This window comes from Piliocolobus tephrosceles, chromosome 9 (assembly GCF_002776525.5).
Source record: "Piliocolobus tephrosceles isolate RC106 chromosome 9, ASM277652v3, whole genome shotgun sequence".
NCBI classification, from domain to species: Eukaryota; Metazoa; Chordata; class Mammalia; order Primates; family Cercopithecidae; genus Piliocolobus; species Piliocolobus tephrosceles.
This window is the reverse complement of record NC_045442.1, coordinates 8,743,128-8,759,487: the sequence shown is the minus strand read 5'-3', so window position 1 is coordinate 8,759,487 and position 16,360 is coordinate 8,743,128. Positions and strand designations below refer to the sequence as shown.

At 49.0% G+C, this 16,360-nt stretch overlaps 1 protein-coding gene across 8 annotated transcripts in view; it reads right to left on the bottom strand.

The window, feature by feature from the left end:
• CTBP2 (C-terminal binding protein 2) overlaps nucleotides 1-16,360 on the bottom strand; it is a 172,692-nt gene that overhangs the window by 40,436 nt on the left and 115,896 nt on the right. For 6 of the 8 annotated variants that reach the window (XM_023224414.3, XM_023224410.3, XM_023224412.3 and 3 more), the window contains one exon: nucleotides 10,418-10,576. The exons of the other annotated variants lie outside the window; for them this stretch is intronic. In XM_023224414.3, coding sequence (XP_023080182.1) covers nucleotides 10,418-10,475 — 58 coding nt within the window. In that variant the 5' untranslated portion in view covers nucleotides 10,476-10,576. The remainder of the gene's footprint in view (nucleotides 1-10,417; nucleotides 10,577-16,360) is intronic. 8 annotated transcript variants of the gene reach the window in all.

The following is a 16,360-nucleotide window of genomic DNA, read 5'->3' as shown; positions in this document are numbered from 1 at the left end:
ATTCACAGCAAAAATAAAAGCTGGTGATTAGGAAGCTACAAAGGCTATATATATTGAAAGCATTTTAAAATGAGACGATATGCATACCTGCAAGCTTTAAACCAAAGAGTGCTGTTCCTCACTCACATCTCTCGCAATCTAGCACTCTACTAGAATCTTCTAAAGAGAAATACTAGTTTTTTTTTTTTTTTTTTCTTGAGACGGAGTCTCGCTCTGTTGCCCAGGCTGGAGTGCAGTGGTGTGATCTCGGCTTACTGCAAGCTCCGCCTCCTGGGTTCACGCCATTCTCCTGCCTCAGCCTCCTGAGTAGCTGGGACTACAGGCGCCCACCACCACGCCTGGCTAATTTTTTTTTTGTATTTTTAGTAAAGACGGGGTTTCACCGTGTTAGCCAGGATGGTCTTGATCTTCTGACCTCGTGATCTGCCCGCCTCGGCCTCCCAAAGTGCTGGGATTACAGGCATGAGCCACCGCACCCGGCCCTAATGTTTTGTTTTTGTTTTTGTTTTTTTTTGAGACAGAGTTCTTCTCTTGTTTCCCAGGCTGGAGTGCAATGGCATGATCTCTGCTCACTGGAATCTCCACCTACTGGGTTCAAGCAATTCTCCTGCCTCAGCCTCACAAGTAACTGGGATTACAGGTGTGCGTCACCACACCTGGCTAATTTTTATATTTTTAGTAGAGACTACCACGTCTCCATCTACTTCACCATGTTGGCCAGGCTGGTCTTGACCTGACCTCAGGTGATCCACGTGCCCTGGCCTCCCAAAGTGCTGGGATTATATAGGCGTGAGCCACTGTACCTGGCTAACACTTCAGGATTAAGCCACCTTGCCAATTTCCTCTCCTTGCTGTAATGAACAATGTGACATTATGTGGTGTTAGTACTATGTAACCCCACTCAGGGTGCAGGCACACCCCTCAAAGATGGGTGGATGAACTTAGAGCATTCCAGGAAAATCCCCCATGCTGTCTTTTTGAAGCAGGGTAAGGTAGCTCTGCTGACTCACCTGCTTAGTTACTATCTGGTTTTCAGCTCAGCAAGTTCTCAAACAGAAACAGGGCTCTATAGAAGAATGTTTACCTGGTAACTCCTAAGAAACCAGTAGTGATTCTTAGGGAGGTTCCTGAGCTGCTGTTCAAGGGTGATCGCAGGAGCAGGGGCAGATGTGGACGGATGTGCTTTGGTGCGGTGTCAGCCTCCCATTGAACCAGGAGGTCCAGCTTCCATTTCTATCACATTTCTATCAACTTCCAACCTGTTCTGCTTGGAAACCACCCAAACTCACACAGCCTCGGCTCTGAGATTTGACAAATATTATGACAGATGTTTTCCCGTGCTAGGTAAGAACACCTGTAACTGGACTCACACTTTTCCAAACACCCTGGTTACACAAACACACACACACACACACACACACCACACTACAGTCTTTTAAAAAGGACTGCTTTTCTGAAAAATTCTCATGTCGACTAAAAGTGAGATGGGACCAATTAGAGTAATACATCTCATGGGCTTCATTTTTTAATTCTGCCAAAACCCTCTCTATAGAAATTATGTCAAGTAAAAATAAGATGATTGTGTAACAGAAAAATCATCTCCTGAAAATTAAGAAAGATAAACCCAAACTCTCTTGCAGACGAAATGAACCCAAGAAAAAGCCGGTTGTGTAGAGTAACGCGACAGCCATGTCGGGGAGACAGGCGATGTCCGCCCAAAGCCAATTCTGAAGTCCACGTGCAACACAAAGTGTCAGTTACCAACAACAGAGATCTACAGAGACCCAGACAATTCCAGAGATGGATCCAGAAAGTTCCAGAAGAGCTGGGAAGAGCAGCCTTTGGACAAACTGCCAACAAGCGTTTCATGTTCCCACTGGAATAATCACGCGGGAAACTGCTTGAAATGAGTGGGAAAACACGGCTCTGGGGTCTAACTCTCACTTTTACAGAAAAACAAGATCAGGTGGGATCAGTGAGTCTGAAGGCTGCAGTGACATGAGAGTCTTTGGCTCACTGGCATGTCCCTCTTAGCTGTGTTGTCACCTGCCCACTCGGTGGGCTGCCAGGTCTGTCTCAAGGCCTTATGAGGGCACAGCTCATTCTCAGGAGGCAGCAGACCCCAACTTAGGGAACAGCGTCCCCAGGGGGGTCCAGCACCTGCCTGGGCTTCCATTCCCTGGTCCTACCTCCACCAACACGAAGGGCCAGGGCAGCTCTGCAGATGACGGCAGAAATAAGATCGCAAGAGGCTCTTTGGTGCCTGCTGCATCCCAGGACGGAGCCACCACAGTGCCCTCTGCGTCTCCCATAGCCAGCACCTCCCCAGAGAGGCTGCGGAAGTTAGCGGGTAACGGTTTTCTGGCAGACACAGGGCAGAAAAATCGGCCTATGGCATACCCATTTCCTGCTTTTAAATGTGGACAGCCTTTGTTGGATTTTTGTATGTTTCTGTCAAGGTAAGTGTTGTAGAATTTGTGCCATTAAAAAAGTTTTCTTGGGCCGGGTGCGGTGGCTCACGCCTGTGTGGTAATCCCAGCACTCTGGGAGACTGAGGGGGGCCAGATCACCTGATGCCAGGAGTTGGAGACCAGCCTGGCCAACATGGCAAAACCCCATCTCTACTAAAAATACAAAAATTAGCCAGGGGTGGTGGCACACACCTGTAATCCCAGCTACTTGGGAGGCTGAGGCAGGAGAATCGCTGGAACCTGGGAGGCGGAGGTTGCGGTGAGCCGAGGTCGCACCACTGCACTCAAGCCTGGGCAACACAGCGAGACTCCATCTCAAAAAACAAAAACAAAAACAACAACAAAAAAACAAAACAAAAAAACAAAATTTTCTTTCCTCTCATCAACCCCCTGCCTCCGAAATCTTCAACCCAAAGTAACCAACTTGGCTAATCTAGTGCAAAGGGTAGGAGACCACACCAAATGCACTGGTTACACAGCAAACACAAAGTTGGCTGGGTTTTAAAGCAGCCTTCATCTAAATCACACAAGCACACAGTAACAATTAGCAAAACTGCCCAGACATCATTTCAGTTATCCAAGGGGCCGAGTGGCACCGCACCCTTGCTTGCACAATGAGTGCCCTCACCAATTTCTGGGCCTGGAGCGCAGAGGCTTGGGCACCTGCGTAACGCACCAAAGGAAGTCAGGAGAGTGACGTGGAGTGTCTGAACCAACCCAGCCCCTTCCAGATTAGCTGCATCCTAAGAAGCCCCAGCCCTCATGTCTCTCAATATTTAGCCATGGTAAGTGAAAAAAAAGGCCTGCACATTGCTTCGGACTCAATTTCTTGCCTATATTGTAAAGCGTCCTGAGAACTGCATTATGAAAATTAGGTTTGATTACCACTCATTATGGGGTTTCAAAATAAAAAAAGCAAGCCCGTTCTCTTGCACGGCCCATTTTGAAAGTATTGGTGGTGCCAAAGTGTGCCCTGGGACCCCAGCTGGGATGCAGGACAGGCCTCACCTTGGACCATGTCAGGTTTCCCATTTCTAGCAATGGAACACACTTGACCTCAAGAGGCTTCGCTCAGCTCTGGACAGCACCTGGCACGAGATGCTCCACACAGTAGGTGCTCAATGAACACCACCCCTTCCACTCTTCAGCAGCTTTTCCTGCAGATTCCCTAAATCTCCACCTCACCTCCACGGTGGCCCGCCCCATCACACTCCACTGTTTTGAGGTCTCCTTGGCTGTCCTGGGATCAGAAGGTCCCAGGACTTCTTCCTTCCTCTGGTTTTGTTAGCAATGCTCCTAATCAGGGCTGGCTCAGACAGTCCTCCCCCATGAAGCTCTCTCAGTCCAATTCTGTCACTCTAGCCTTAGTCCAAAAAATCTGCCACTCATCAAGATGAGAAAAGCACTCCAAAAATAATCCAGAGAATGCACGTGCCTGCAGAGACAGACCACGGCATGGCCGCTGAGCCCCTGACCTGCGAGCGGAGCGCACCCCTCCCTCCACGGCACGTGCTCTCTCCATTCACCACGTGCTTTTCATTTCGTTTGACACTCGGGCTGTAAATCAAACTGTTGACTATGACTCCATGGTGATGGACGGCTGGCCTCAAGGGAGTGTACGGTGTGATGGGGAAAAACGACAGACATGGACACAGTCCCCAGAAGCCCCCCTCCCGCCCCCGCCCCGATCACAACCACTTCAGCCCTCTGAGCCTGGGCACACATCAAAGCCCAAACGGCCCCATTTGCAAGCCTGGGCACGGGGGACACTAAGCTAGGCAAAGCATCCACTGCCCAAATATGAATGGCCGCCTGACAGGAACCGCTCCACCTGAGCCTGCACGCGACAGTTTCAGCACACAGGCCTTGACGGGACAGTCAGCCTTTCTGCGGACACAAAAGAACTGACTCTCCGCCTCACTCCCAAGTCTCGCAAAAATTCGTGTCACCCATCCCAGGTTGCAAATGGGAAGGGAGGGACCCTCCTGGCACAGACATCTCTTCAACCGGAACACGGAAAACAAAACCCTCAGGTGATGAGAAACAGGCTGGAGGGACAGGGAGTGCGGGATCCCACTGTGCCCAGGTGCTCCACACCCAGAATGCTCCTTCCTCTCAGTGTCTTCACAGCCCAGCTGGGGTGCTCAGCCTGGCTCCTGCTGGATGTGGAAGGGCTGAGAAAGGCACGTGAGGTCACCCGTAGATGGAGCCGAGACAGAGACAGAGGAACGCCCTGGAGCACGCAAGCCAAGGTGCCCGGGCTTTAGTAGCAAGAGAGCCAGGCAGTAGAAACCAATCAGAGAGGAGTCTCATTTCACAGCATAACACTGTACGTTCTGGAAAAGGAGAGAGGGCAAGAAGCTGGCAGCAAAATGTACGTTGGGGTTCTGGTTCACAGTCACCCCAAATACCTGTCAATTAGGTTGAGTTGTGTGAAGAGCGCAGAAGGTTCTCTGCGCTCGTGCGAGCTGCCGTCTGCGGCTGTCTGGCTACCCCGGGGCCTCCTCCAAACTCGGGTATGTACTGTTCTCCCTGAGGCACTCCTCCCCTGTCCAACCCCCCCGCCCCCCCGCACCAGGCACTGCTCCCCACGAGGAACTGACTCGGCCTGAAACCAGAGACGCTCTTTCCCCAAAGGTGCGGGGACCAAGAGGGCAGGCACTGAGAATAAAGCCCTGGGCAGCTGGACCCAGGAGCTCCAGGCTGCACTGTGGGAGGTTTAGACTCAATCATCGATGGAGACAGGGCACCACCAACCAGAGGGTAGGAGAACGTGCAATTCACTGTGGTGGGGGCAGGAGCTGAAAACCGCAGCCATAGAACCAAGCTAGAAGATGGTGATGAACCCCCAAATCCCAGCCACTGACTCTAATCACACTACACATGCCTGGCCCCCAAAGTAAAAGCAAAGCAGCCTTAATATGTTGCTATTAAGGCCGGGCGCGGTGGCTCAAGCCTGTAATCCCAGCACTTTGGAGGGCCGAGACGGGCGGATCACGAGGTCAGGAGATCGAGACCATCCTGGCTAACACGGTGAAACCCTGTCTCTACTAAAAACTACAAAAAACTAGCCGGGCGAGGTGGCGGGTGCCTGTAGTCCCAGCTACCCGGGAGGCTGAGGCAGGAGAATGGCGGGAACCCGGGAGGCGGAGCTTGCAGTGAGCTGAGATCCGGTCACTGCACTCCAGCCTGGGCGACAAGAGCGAGACTCCGTCTCAAAAAAAAAAAAAAAAAAAAAAAATGTTGCTATTAGAAAAAAGTGGTGAGGAGGAAGGCATCCGCCCATCACCGAACTGACCAGTGCAAAGAGAAGCTTATGTTTGTGCTTGAGAAACGAGTAACAACAGAGAAATAAAACACTGAACCTGATTCACAGTTGCAGAAAGGGAGGGCAGTCTATGAACCCCATCCCCAGAGCTGGTGGAGGAACAGGTCGGGTGAGGGGTTCCCTGGGGAGGGGGTCCTCACTCTGAGTTTCTCTAAAGCTGGGGACAGATAAAGCAAAATGTGAAATTTTACTCCTTGCAAGTAAGTGCACTTTTGCCTGTAAAGCTTCGCCTTGACTGTTTCCTGAACCTTTACCTTTGCGTAAGATTGTTTGGGTATGTTCATTTGTGCTTTGGAGTTTTAAGGCATGTCTAGTTGACTATTGTATATTTACATAGCTAAGGCAATTATAGCTAATCACATAATTGCTGGAAATGTGCATAATTGCCTGATCCCAACATATAATTATAATGTATAGCAACATTATGAATCCCATTTTTAAAATCCACATTTTGGGGCTATTTAAAGTTATTTATTAGAACAGTTTGTGGACTACCTATAGGCAGGCTTCAACTCTTGTTTCTTTACAAAGTGCTCAAAGGGCTTTAAAAAACAAACACAAACAAGTCCTGATTTTATAACGTATTTTTACAAAGATAGGTGAAAACAAAACAGCTACCCAGAACAAAAACAAATAAAATCTCAAATACCAAACAAAACCATCTGTCAATACTCTGTGGATTTTGCACTTTCCTCGGGGAAAGAGAAAGTCACTCTCTCAGCCTGCAGGTTCTGATGGGCGTTTGCCAGGCAAGGAGGCTGCGGAAGAAGGAAAGGGCCTCGCTCTGGACTTCGAGACCACTTGGGTAACCTTGGTGACCTGGAGGCGCCTGTCTTTGTTCCTTATACACACAAATGACCTTTCTTGGGGGCACATCCCACTGAGATGTGCTTCCGCAATGGCAAGTTCAACCCACTGAGAAGGGCAGAGGAGCCCACGACACAGAAGAAACCACTGAGGAAGCTCCTTCCACCTCATCCCTGGTGGCATCTTCTCAGACTTCTCGTTTTCCTCTACGACGAAGATGACGCAGAATGAGATTCCCGGAATTTCTAACTATCTATGTGTTTCACAGAGACCAGCTTGTCTCCTTCTTCCTCACATCCATCCGACCAGCTCATCGCCCTCATTCCTTTTATTCTCTGTGGTCGTGAGAACATTCCAGAGGTGAGGAATGTTTCATGAGTTTGTTTATTTAAGAAGAGGTCCCTTTTATTTTTGCAGAGAAAATGGAGAAGTAGCCTCCCTGAGTCATGTTACAAGAGGACTCATCACCACTCGGCTGATAGCGTCCTCGGAACCATTTTCCACGTCTCTAACACATTCGAACAAAATGCAGTAAAATGAAACACGTACTTTTTGCAAGTTGCGATCGCAATACCAACAGGAAAGGGGAGCAGCGTTTACGGACTGATTCTGTCATGACCCACGAGAAGAAACTCTAACAAAAAGTCACCACCACCAACAGCCATTGTGGTTTATTAAGTTCTACAAACCCAGGGCTCTGCAAGATGCTCTTCTGGGTTCCCTTTGCAATGCTGAGTGATTGTCAGCTAGCCCTCATTTCCAACCAATAAATGTTTGGGGCAAACCAAACCAGTTCTGGCATAATACAATAAGGTAGGTACTAACACCCTCCAGCTGGTGCAGTTCACAATGTCAATGAGGTCAGCAAACTAAGCAGATAGGAAAACCTCAATTATACTTGAGAATGAGGAGACCACAATCTTGTTCTGATCAGCCTATGTTACGAGGGGGCTCCTTCGTAATAATTATGGTATTATGGGATTGTTTGATAGTAGGCATCAGAAAAAAAAACAAAGAAACAAATTATAAATATCAAACGCAAAGAGTTACATTAAAAAAATTAAAATCTGGCTTTTACGTCGGCTAGAAAGGCCATTATTCCAGCTCATCTGGCTGGAGTCGCAAAGACTGTCTGTGTGCTGCTCTCAGAGTAGAGACACAGCATGGCGGGGTGAATCCCCACGGCCGATTCCGGGCACACAGAGTGATCAAACTCCATGCCACTTTTTCTTGCTTTGAAAGTTTCAAGGAGGAAGGGGCTGGACAGGCCTTAGAAAGCAGGGAAAGGTTGTAGAAGTATCTGTGCAGGGGTGATGCTCAGATTCCACCGGAGTGCCTGCAGTGGGATCCTGGAGAGGCCTGTCTGATTCCAGAAAGAAAACAAACCTAAGGTCCTTTTGTCCTCGGGGGTAGGCAGTGGGGAGGAAGAAGAAACAGTCTGACAGGCTCTCTGCAGATCAATACAGAACATTCTACAAGTAGTTGACACAATAGAGACATGGTGAGAATTCAAAGCTAGAAGGAGTGTGTGTGTGTGTGTGTGTGTGTGTTAGATGTTCAAGGCCTTCAGGTGGAAGAAAGAGCTGAATCCAAGGAGCTGATATGAGAGAAGGCCAAACAGAGAAAAACAGACTGCCCGGGTTCCTGGGTGCAAACTGCCCACTGCTCAGCACCTCTCTGGCAGCACCTGTGAGATGGGTGCACCTGTCCTGACCCATAACAGCTGCCACAAGGACTAAGTCAGCTTATACACAGGAGGAGCACCAACAAAGCACCCGGGACCAACTGTGAGTGCTTAATGAGATGCCCAGGGAGCTGACAAATACATGGCGACCCACATTGGAGTAACTGCATTTTGGCCTGTCTGCGTTGATAGTGGTCACTGAGAAATTTAAACAATATAACTGCAAATGTATCTGGAACCCTAAGCATGTGCAAGGTAACGCAAACTTCTGTTGCAAAAAATGGGCTAAAAATTTCCTATTACACATGAAGAGGGTGGGAAGGTTGGTGAACCATCCTTCAGCACCTGTCTGGATGGGACAGAGGGTCTGCAAGCAGACAATGCTTTTGCCCAAGTCAGGTTTACATAGCCATGGAAACACAAGGAGGAAACGCGGCTGGCTTTTCAATCCCATTCTAGCTTCTGATGCAACAACCCCGGAGAACCCCGGGTGAAGGCGGTGGAATCAGCCCCAGAGGCATTCCTGCTACTAACCTTGGAAAGCTGAATCATGAGCATTCCAGAGTTCCAGAAGCAAGTACTCAGTAACCTCAATCAAGCACCTTTACACTGGAAGTCAAGAGTAAATTTTACAACTCCCCATACAACCTGGAGAACCCACACTGTGGAATAGCCTACAAATCAATGGGGCCTGGGCTCTTCAGTAAGTCCAATGTCCCTGAAAGTCAAAAAGCCCAGGGGATAATTTTAGACTAAGGAGACTAGAGAGATGTAACAACTAAACACAAAGCATGACCCTTATCTATTGCACAGGCAGAGACGTGGGGGGAATGCGGATATGCAGCCTATATTAGACAATACTGTCCTGAGGTTAGATTCCTGGGGTTCATTCCGGTATTGGGAACATGTAGGAAATTGGATAAAAGGTGCCATGCCATAAGTACTCCAGAGTAAAGTGCTGCCCCTGCATTTTTTCAGATGGTTCTGGAAGAAAATCCATCACCTACTCACACACGTGGTCTATTGATATGTATATCTCTATTTCTATCTCCCCTCAAAGAAATCTGGAAAACTGAATGGCATATTGGTGTTCACTGCACTATCCTACCAACCTCTCTGTAGGTTTTTATAATCCGCAAATGTTTACTTTAAAAAACCCCTTTAACGCCAAACTCCTTTACTGAACCCCCGGAATGTCAGTGCTTTTGTGATCTTGCAGCGCAGAGTTCTGTGGGGCCGTGGAGTCACTCAGCAGAACGTCTACGATGTCCCCACCCCGTGTGGCTTGAGCCACATCTACTTATAGGACGGATAACTCCATATGGGGCAGCTGCAGGGAAGGCCTGTGGGTTGCATACTCCTGCCCGCAAACCAGTGCATCAGCTACTGCGTGTGCGTGAAGGGGTGCAGAGGGGGCTGTGGAGCCACCTTCACTTCCCTCCGAAAGCCACCCTGTAGGGCAGTACCAGCAATCACCCTGAGCAAAGAGCAGCCCTGTAGCACTGACTCCCCCATCTGGCAGGTGCACTCACCCCCAAACCCAAATCCACATGGTGGTTCCTTACCACCTGCTATCTGGGAGAGTACAGTGTTTAATCAACACTTCAGAGTTTTGTCCCCAGGTTTCCATTAGATTTTAATTATGTTTATTTTTCCTTTCATGAAGAGAACACTTCCAGACATTTCCAAAGACACCAGGGACATGAACACACCACGAAGGGCAATGCTGGGCTCTTCAGGAATCTCCTAACATCAGGGAATTCAGCAACGTAAATATCTTAATCGAAAACAGGTAAAGTCCTGAGATTTCAGGAAGTGAAAAAAGATGGTCCTAATCAACATCATCTTTCATATGCGTAATACACGGAAGACATGGACCTCAGGGCCCACCAGCCCTGAAACTGTCCTCCTAGTCCCCAACCCCGGTCCAGAAGCCAGGCCTTGTCCTAAGCCAAGGCCAGGCCCATGGCCAAGGGCACCCAGCAGAGGGTGCCGACGGTGTACAGTGTTGGAATCGCAGGAGGGACTCTGGCTTGGGGAGTAGCACAGCCAACTCAAGCGAGCAGCCAGCAAGATTTGAGTGAGGGACTAGGTATGTTTGGTAAAAACCGCCAAACACGCTCTTACCTTCACAAATTCTGTCCAATCGCTGTCTCTTGACTTTGTGCTTATCCACAAGGGCCATTCTTTATGGAACTTTGCAACTCTCAGATCAAAAGGCAAAGCAGTCCTCTAAGAACTTAAGGGAACTCGCAGGAGTCTGCGTGCATGACGCCACTATGAACCCTGAAACAAGGAGAAAAGAATCCTTACTCTCTGGAGACCCTCCGGGCACAGGACAACAGCTCATTGGGGACTTAACTGCTACTTTCTATAAGGGAACCTGCCATCCGGACTCATGGGACTTGCTCTCTTCCCAAAACACTGGGAATGGAGGTTGCCCCAAGTGCATCTCAGCTGCCTCCTGCTTCTTATCTCATGATAGAAAGCAAGTGAATGCACACGAGACAATCGTCAGTTATTTCTGGAAGCAGCAAATTCCAACAGACCTCTTGCTTTTAACTTTAGGGCTATAAATGCCAATTTACTGACCAATTTGAAGTATAATAAATTGTGTTCCAGTGGCATAGACCAAGTGACAGCCAGTTGGACCTGCCCCGGACGCACTCGCACTGAGATGCAGACACCCACTGTGGCAACTTGAGGGGCTCTGCCAAGGCCTTCTGCCAGGTGAGTACAACAGTGCTTTCCAAAACAGCAGCGCAGGGGACAGGGGTCAAAGCCACAGCTCAGCACAACACAAAACCCTGACCCTATCACGTGAGAACGCGGGTGGGAAGCCCCAGCAGCTCCTAACCAACGTTCGTCCAGTGCCACCTTCCTGAACCTTCCTTGCAGCTGGAGGGGACTGCAGTCAGCACCAGCCAAGGGCAGGGTCCCAGGCTGCTGGCCTTGACATTGGGTCCCAGCTATATGGGCTGAGGTATTTCTTATCGAGAGAGTGTAAGCATCCCCATGAAGTTTCAGACAGAGGCGAGGCAGATGGAGGAGGCAAGAAAGGGTTTCCCACGTAGTTTGGGGTATGTGGGATTCCTTAGAGGGAGACCTGACTGAGGCCTGGGGAAGAGGAGCTGCTGCCCATCCTCCTTCTGGAAGGGTCAGGATCTGAGCACTTTGGAAGCCTCTGACTATCACCAATGTGCCAGGTGAGGTCCAGATCATTAACTGCTGTCCCCAATATCCCAGCTTTTGAGTCACTGCTCTGGAACTGCATTCTTTACATTGATTAAACAAGGCTTGGTGAATCTTGGCCAGGCGCAGTGGCTCATGCCTTTAAGCCCAGCAGTTTGGGAGGCCGAGGTGGGCGGATCACCTGAGGTCAGGAGTTCGAGACCAGCCTGGCCAACATGATAAAATCCTGTCTCTACTAAAAATACAAAAATCAGCTGGGTATGGTGGCAGGCACCTGTAATCCCAGCTACTCGGGAGGCTGAGGCCAAAGAATCATTTGAAGCTAGAAGGTGGAGGCTGCAGTGAGCCGAGGTCATACCACTGTACTCCAACCTGGTGACAGAGCAAGACTCTGTCTCGGAAAAAAAAAAAAAAAAAGGCTTGAAGAATCTCAGTTGGAAAGCACAACATTTAAGGCCCCACTCTATTGTCTTCTGTGTTTTTTTTCCCCCAAGGAACACAATTAAATCAGTCTTATTTTAAGAACATCACCACAACCACATATACACACATAGAAAAAGGGGTTCTCAGTGGAAAGAAAGAGGAGAGATGGAAGACAAAGTGAGGCCCAAGGGGTAGAAATGAGGATGATGATGTACGGCCATCAGTTATGCAAAACATTAAGAGTTACTTTATCAAAAGGTCAGACTCAGGTCTACCAGGTTACTGTAAGTGAATGGCTAATTTCCCAGCAACGAGGCTGAAAAGGCATCCGAAAGATTTATGGCGATAATTACGTGAGTTTTAATAAAAGAGCTAGGAAAAAGCACAATTTCCAATCACATAAATAATTAATGTAACATCCCTGAGATACCAAACGCCTTCAACGATTGGGAAGTTCCCCCAAAACGGGGAATGACCATATCTGATCCGTCAGGAGATGAAGGTTGTCCTAGAATGTGTGGGTTACCCTTGAGCAGATCCATATGGATGTATTTTAAAAACTGGTTTTGCTAGTGTTGGCTTTTTTATTTTTGGTGAGACAGGGTCTGCTCTTCACTCAGGCTGGAATGCAGGGACAAGCTCATGCTCACTGCAGCCTCAACCTCCCAGGCTCAAGCAATCCTCCCACCTCAGTCTCCTTACTAGCTGGTACTATAGGCATGTGCCAACATGCCTGGCTAATTTTTGTATTTTTTGAAGAGATGGGGTTTCACCATGTTGCCTGGGCTGGTCTCGAACTTCTGAACTCAAGCGATCCACCCCCTCAGCCTCCCAAAGTGCTGGGATTATAGGCGTGAGCCACTGCACCTGGCCAGTGCTGACCTTTCTGAAAGGCAACCACACAAAAAAAGAGTCCCTAACTGTAGCCAACTTGAGAGTTACTGGAGGTGGGGCGAGGGGCCAAACCTATCAATCTGAGCTTCTGTCCATGCCCCCCACCCACAAGTGACTCCAGGTGAGGCTGACCAGGGAGGCTCGGGCCAGCAATTGTCATTTGCTCAGGCCCAAGCTCTGATGGCCAAACTGCAGTCTGGCTCCCCGTCAACTCTATTGTAAAAACAGAATTCCACGTCAGCTGCATCATCCAAGGGGGAAAAGAATTAATTAGTTAATTTTTGTGAAGACCTCGGAGATGAAAAATGACAGCATTATCATCTGAGGCAAGGCGGGTTTCACGCCCTCCTCCCCCAATCCCCACGTGGGGCGTAATCATTCTTTTTGCTTTCCTTTGAATTTTAATTTGTATAATTAGATGGCTTCCTGAAAAATTGATAAGTAGAATTTCAATCATGCAATCAAAGATCAGCCATGAGCTTCCACAAACGCCAACATTCTATTTAAAAAAAAAAAAAAAAAAAAAAAGAGGCCGACTCCCACGTCTGGCTTTTTTGGGGGGTGGGGGGAAGAGGGGTCACCTTCTGTTCTGGCCCTTCTGTGGGTTCCTTTTTGCACACCCCGGCCAGTGGCACCGACCCATGTTTAGGGCTGGCCATCTTGGCTCCCAAGGCCACCAGCCTCTGGGTCTGGTCTGGGCAGTGACCATTGATTTGTGTAGCCTGAATCCCCTCCCCTGATATTTCTTTTGCAACAAGAATGTATGAAATGTGACATTTTCCTCCTTAGCCCTCCCAAGGAGCAAGCTATTTACGAGGACTTAATTACCATCACCATCTTCCAATGACAGCCACAGGCCCTCCTTAGAGCTGAGCTGCACACAGCAGACTCCAGCTGGTCTCCATGCTGAAAGAGCCAGCACCCCCGATCCACACTGGCTCTGGGCTCCCTGACATCATCACAGCTCTCTCGGTGATGCCTGCTACGAAAACCAGCCTCTGCCTTTATTTTAAACCAGTTTTTACTCATAAATCAATTTCCCCCCCTCAAAAAACACCAAACATTATGGGCACAAATAAGGAAGGAAAAAAAGGAGGGGGAATGTGTTTCACTATTCCACTTCTGCTGAAATTGCTCCTCAAACCATGTTAGTGGCGGAATTGTGGGTAGGAAGTTCTAGACCCTACTTATGGAATGAGCTTGGATGAGCTATTCTGGAGACTCAGGCTCCTTGTTTGTAGAATGGGATGTCACTGTGATGTCCCAAAGTGGCAGTGAGGACCAACCAGTGAGAATGTGCACAAAAGCACTTGGTAGGGGCCCGCAGGCCTCTGCGAGCTGCTCCTGCCTTTCCTCTGACACCCCCTTGCACACTAACCCCGCAGGAAATACTCACTCCCTTCTGCCTGAGGCTGGGAGGTAAACCTCAGTGAAGTTCCCGGTCAACAGGAAAGCTGTATCTTTTCAAAAGGAAAAAGAGTGCCCTGAAGCCAAACCTCACAAGAAGAAACACTGCCTCCCCCCAAAAGGAAAGTTTTGGGGAGTCACAGGCCAAACCCCAACCAAAGATCAGAAACGTGGACCTCACATTTTATTTGCTTGAAGTGAGGGCTATGATCCAGGGCTGAAATATTTGGTGTCAGGAAATTCAGCTCCTTTCTGAAGATGAACAAGGCTTAGAAACGAAAGCCACTTGGAGATACTTGGTTGTTTCCAGAGGGGACACGTATGGAAGATGTGTTCCATGGAGGTATCACAGAGAATGTCACATTTTTTTTTTTTTTTTTGAGACGGAGTCTGGCTCTGTCGCCCGGGCTGGAGTGCAGTGGCCAGATCTCAGCTCACTGCAAGCTCCGCCTCCCGGGTTTACGCCATTCTTCTGCCTCAGCCTCCCGAGTAGCTGGGACTACAGGCGCCCGCCACCTCACCCGGCTAGATTTTCGTATTTTTTAGTAGAGATGGGGTTTCACCGTGTTAGCCAGGATGGTCTCGATCTCCTGACCTCGTGATCCGCCTGTCTCGGCCTCCCAAAGTGCTGGGATTACAGGCTTGAGCCACCGCGCCCGGCCTAGAATGTCAGATTTTTAAGAAATTAGAGAACAAAAAGGAAAAACGGCACATTTTACAACCCCTTGCTTGGCTATCAAACTCCAACACATTCAGAATCAAGGGCAGGGGAAAGGGCAGGATTTCTAAAATCTGGGCAGGTTAATTTTACTCAATGACCATCACCAGCTCCCTCGTCACCATCATGAGGTTCTCTACCAAGCGCCCTTCGGTTACACAGCACAAAAACCCAGCCCATCAACTCAGTTTTATAGACCCTCTCGATTTCTTTTTCTTTTTTCTTTTTTTTGAGACAGAGTCTGCTCTGTGGCCCAGGCTGGAGTGCAGTGGCCGGATCTCAGCTCACTGCAAGCTCCGCCTCCCGGGTTCACGCCATTCTCCTGCCTCAGCCTCCCAAGCAGCTGGAATTACAGGTGCCCGCCACCACGCCTGGCTAATTTTTTGTATTTTTAGTAGAGACGGGGTTTCACGGTATTACCCAGGATGGTCTCGATCTCCTGACCTTGTGATCTGCCCCCCTCAGCCTCCCAAAGTGCTGGGATTATAGGCGTGAGCCACCGCATCCGGCCAACCCTCTCAATTTCGTGACTCCACTTCCTAGTCTTCATCAACAATAGGCAGCCGAAGGGATTTATAGAAGGCATGCCTCTGACAGTGCCTTCCTTCAAAATGAAATTTCTTTCAAATCCAGTTAAACATGATGATGGCTTTCAATTCTTTCAAGGAAATCTACTTAAACATTCTGTTAATAAAGGCAGACCGAGTTTCACAATATGCTCACAAATTAATATCATCGTAGTTAAGCAAGTTCTGGCAAAGTTCTCTGAATGTGTCTCCGGAGAACTCAGACTGCATTGTTAAGCATGAGTGGGGTGTAGATTTCATGTTTGAGAGGTTGAGGCAGGAAGAAAGGACCCCAGCAACCCAGACGGCCGCATCCATGCACAAGGTCCACCACCCTTCTGAGCCTGGGATCCCAAAAGACAGGACTCACTCCTGAAAAGCTTCCTTCACGGAAGCCTGCAGGGCCTCTCAGTGCACCCGCAGGCTCATCTAGGAGCCTGTGTGACCGCTGTGCCAAGATGAGGAGGCAGCAACAGTCTAGGCGGCAGAGACACCCAGCACTTGCACACATAGCCGAGGATCCTGCCCGGGCGGTGCCGTTGGCACATCTGCAGATTCGGTGCCAGTTAACAGTGCCTTGAGAACGCCAGCCCATCAATGACACCTGCCCAGAAAACACTCTGACTTTTCATCCGGAGTTAATAGAGCGACAGGTGCCCAGGCCATCTCACAAGAGCACATTCCATAAGCTTCAGAAGCCAAACTTGTGCAACAGATGCCTTTCCTAGGAAGAGAGTTGGGCAGAATCTTCTGAACAGGTGATGAGCATTTTATTTTGTAAACTACACTTGGAAAAAACTACTAAAAACCAGACATAAGCAGGGCACGGTGGCGTGTGCCTGTAGTCTCCCTCCTCAGAAGGCTGAGACG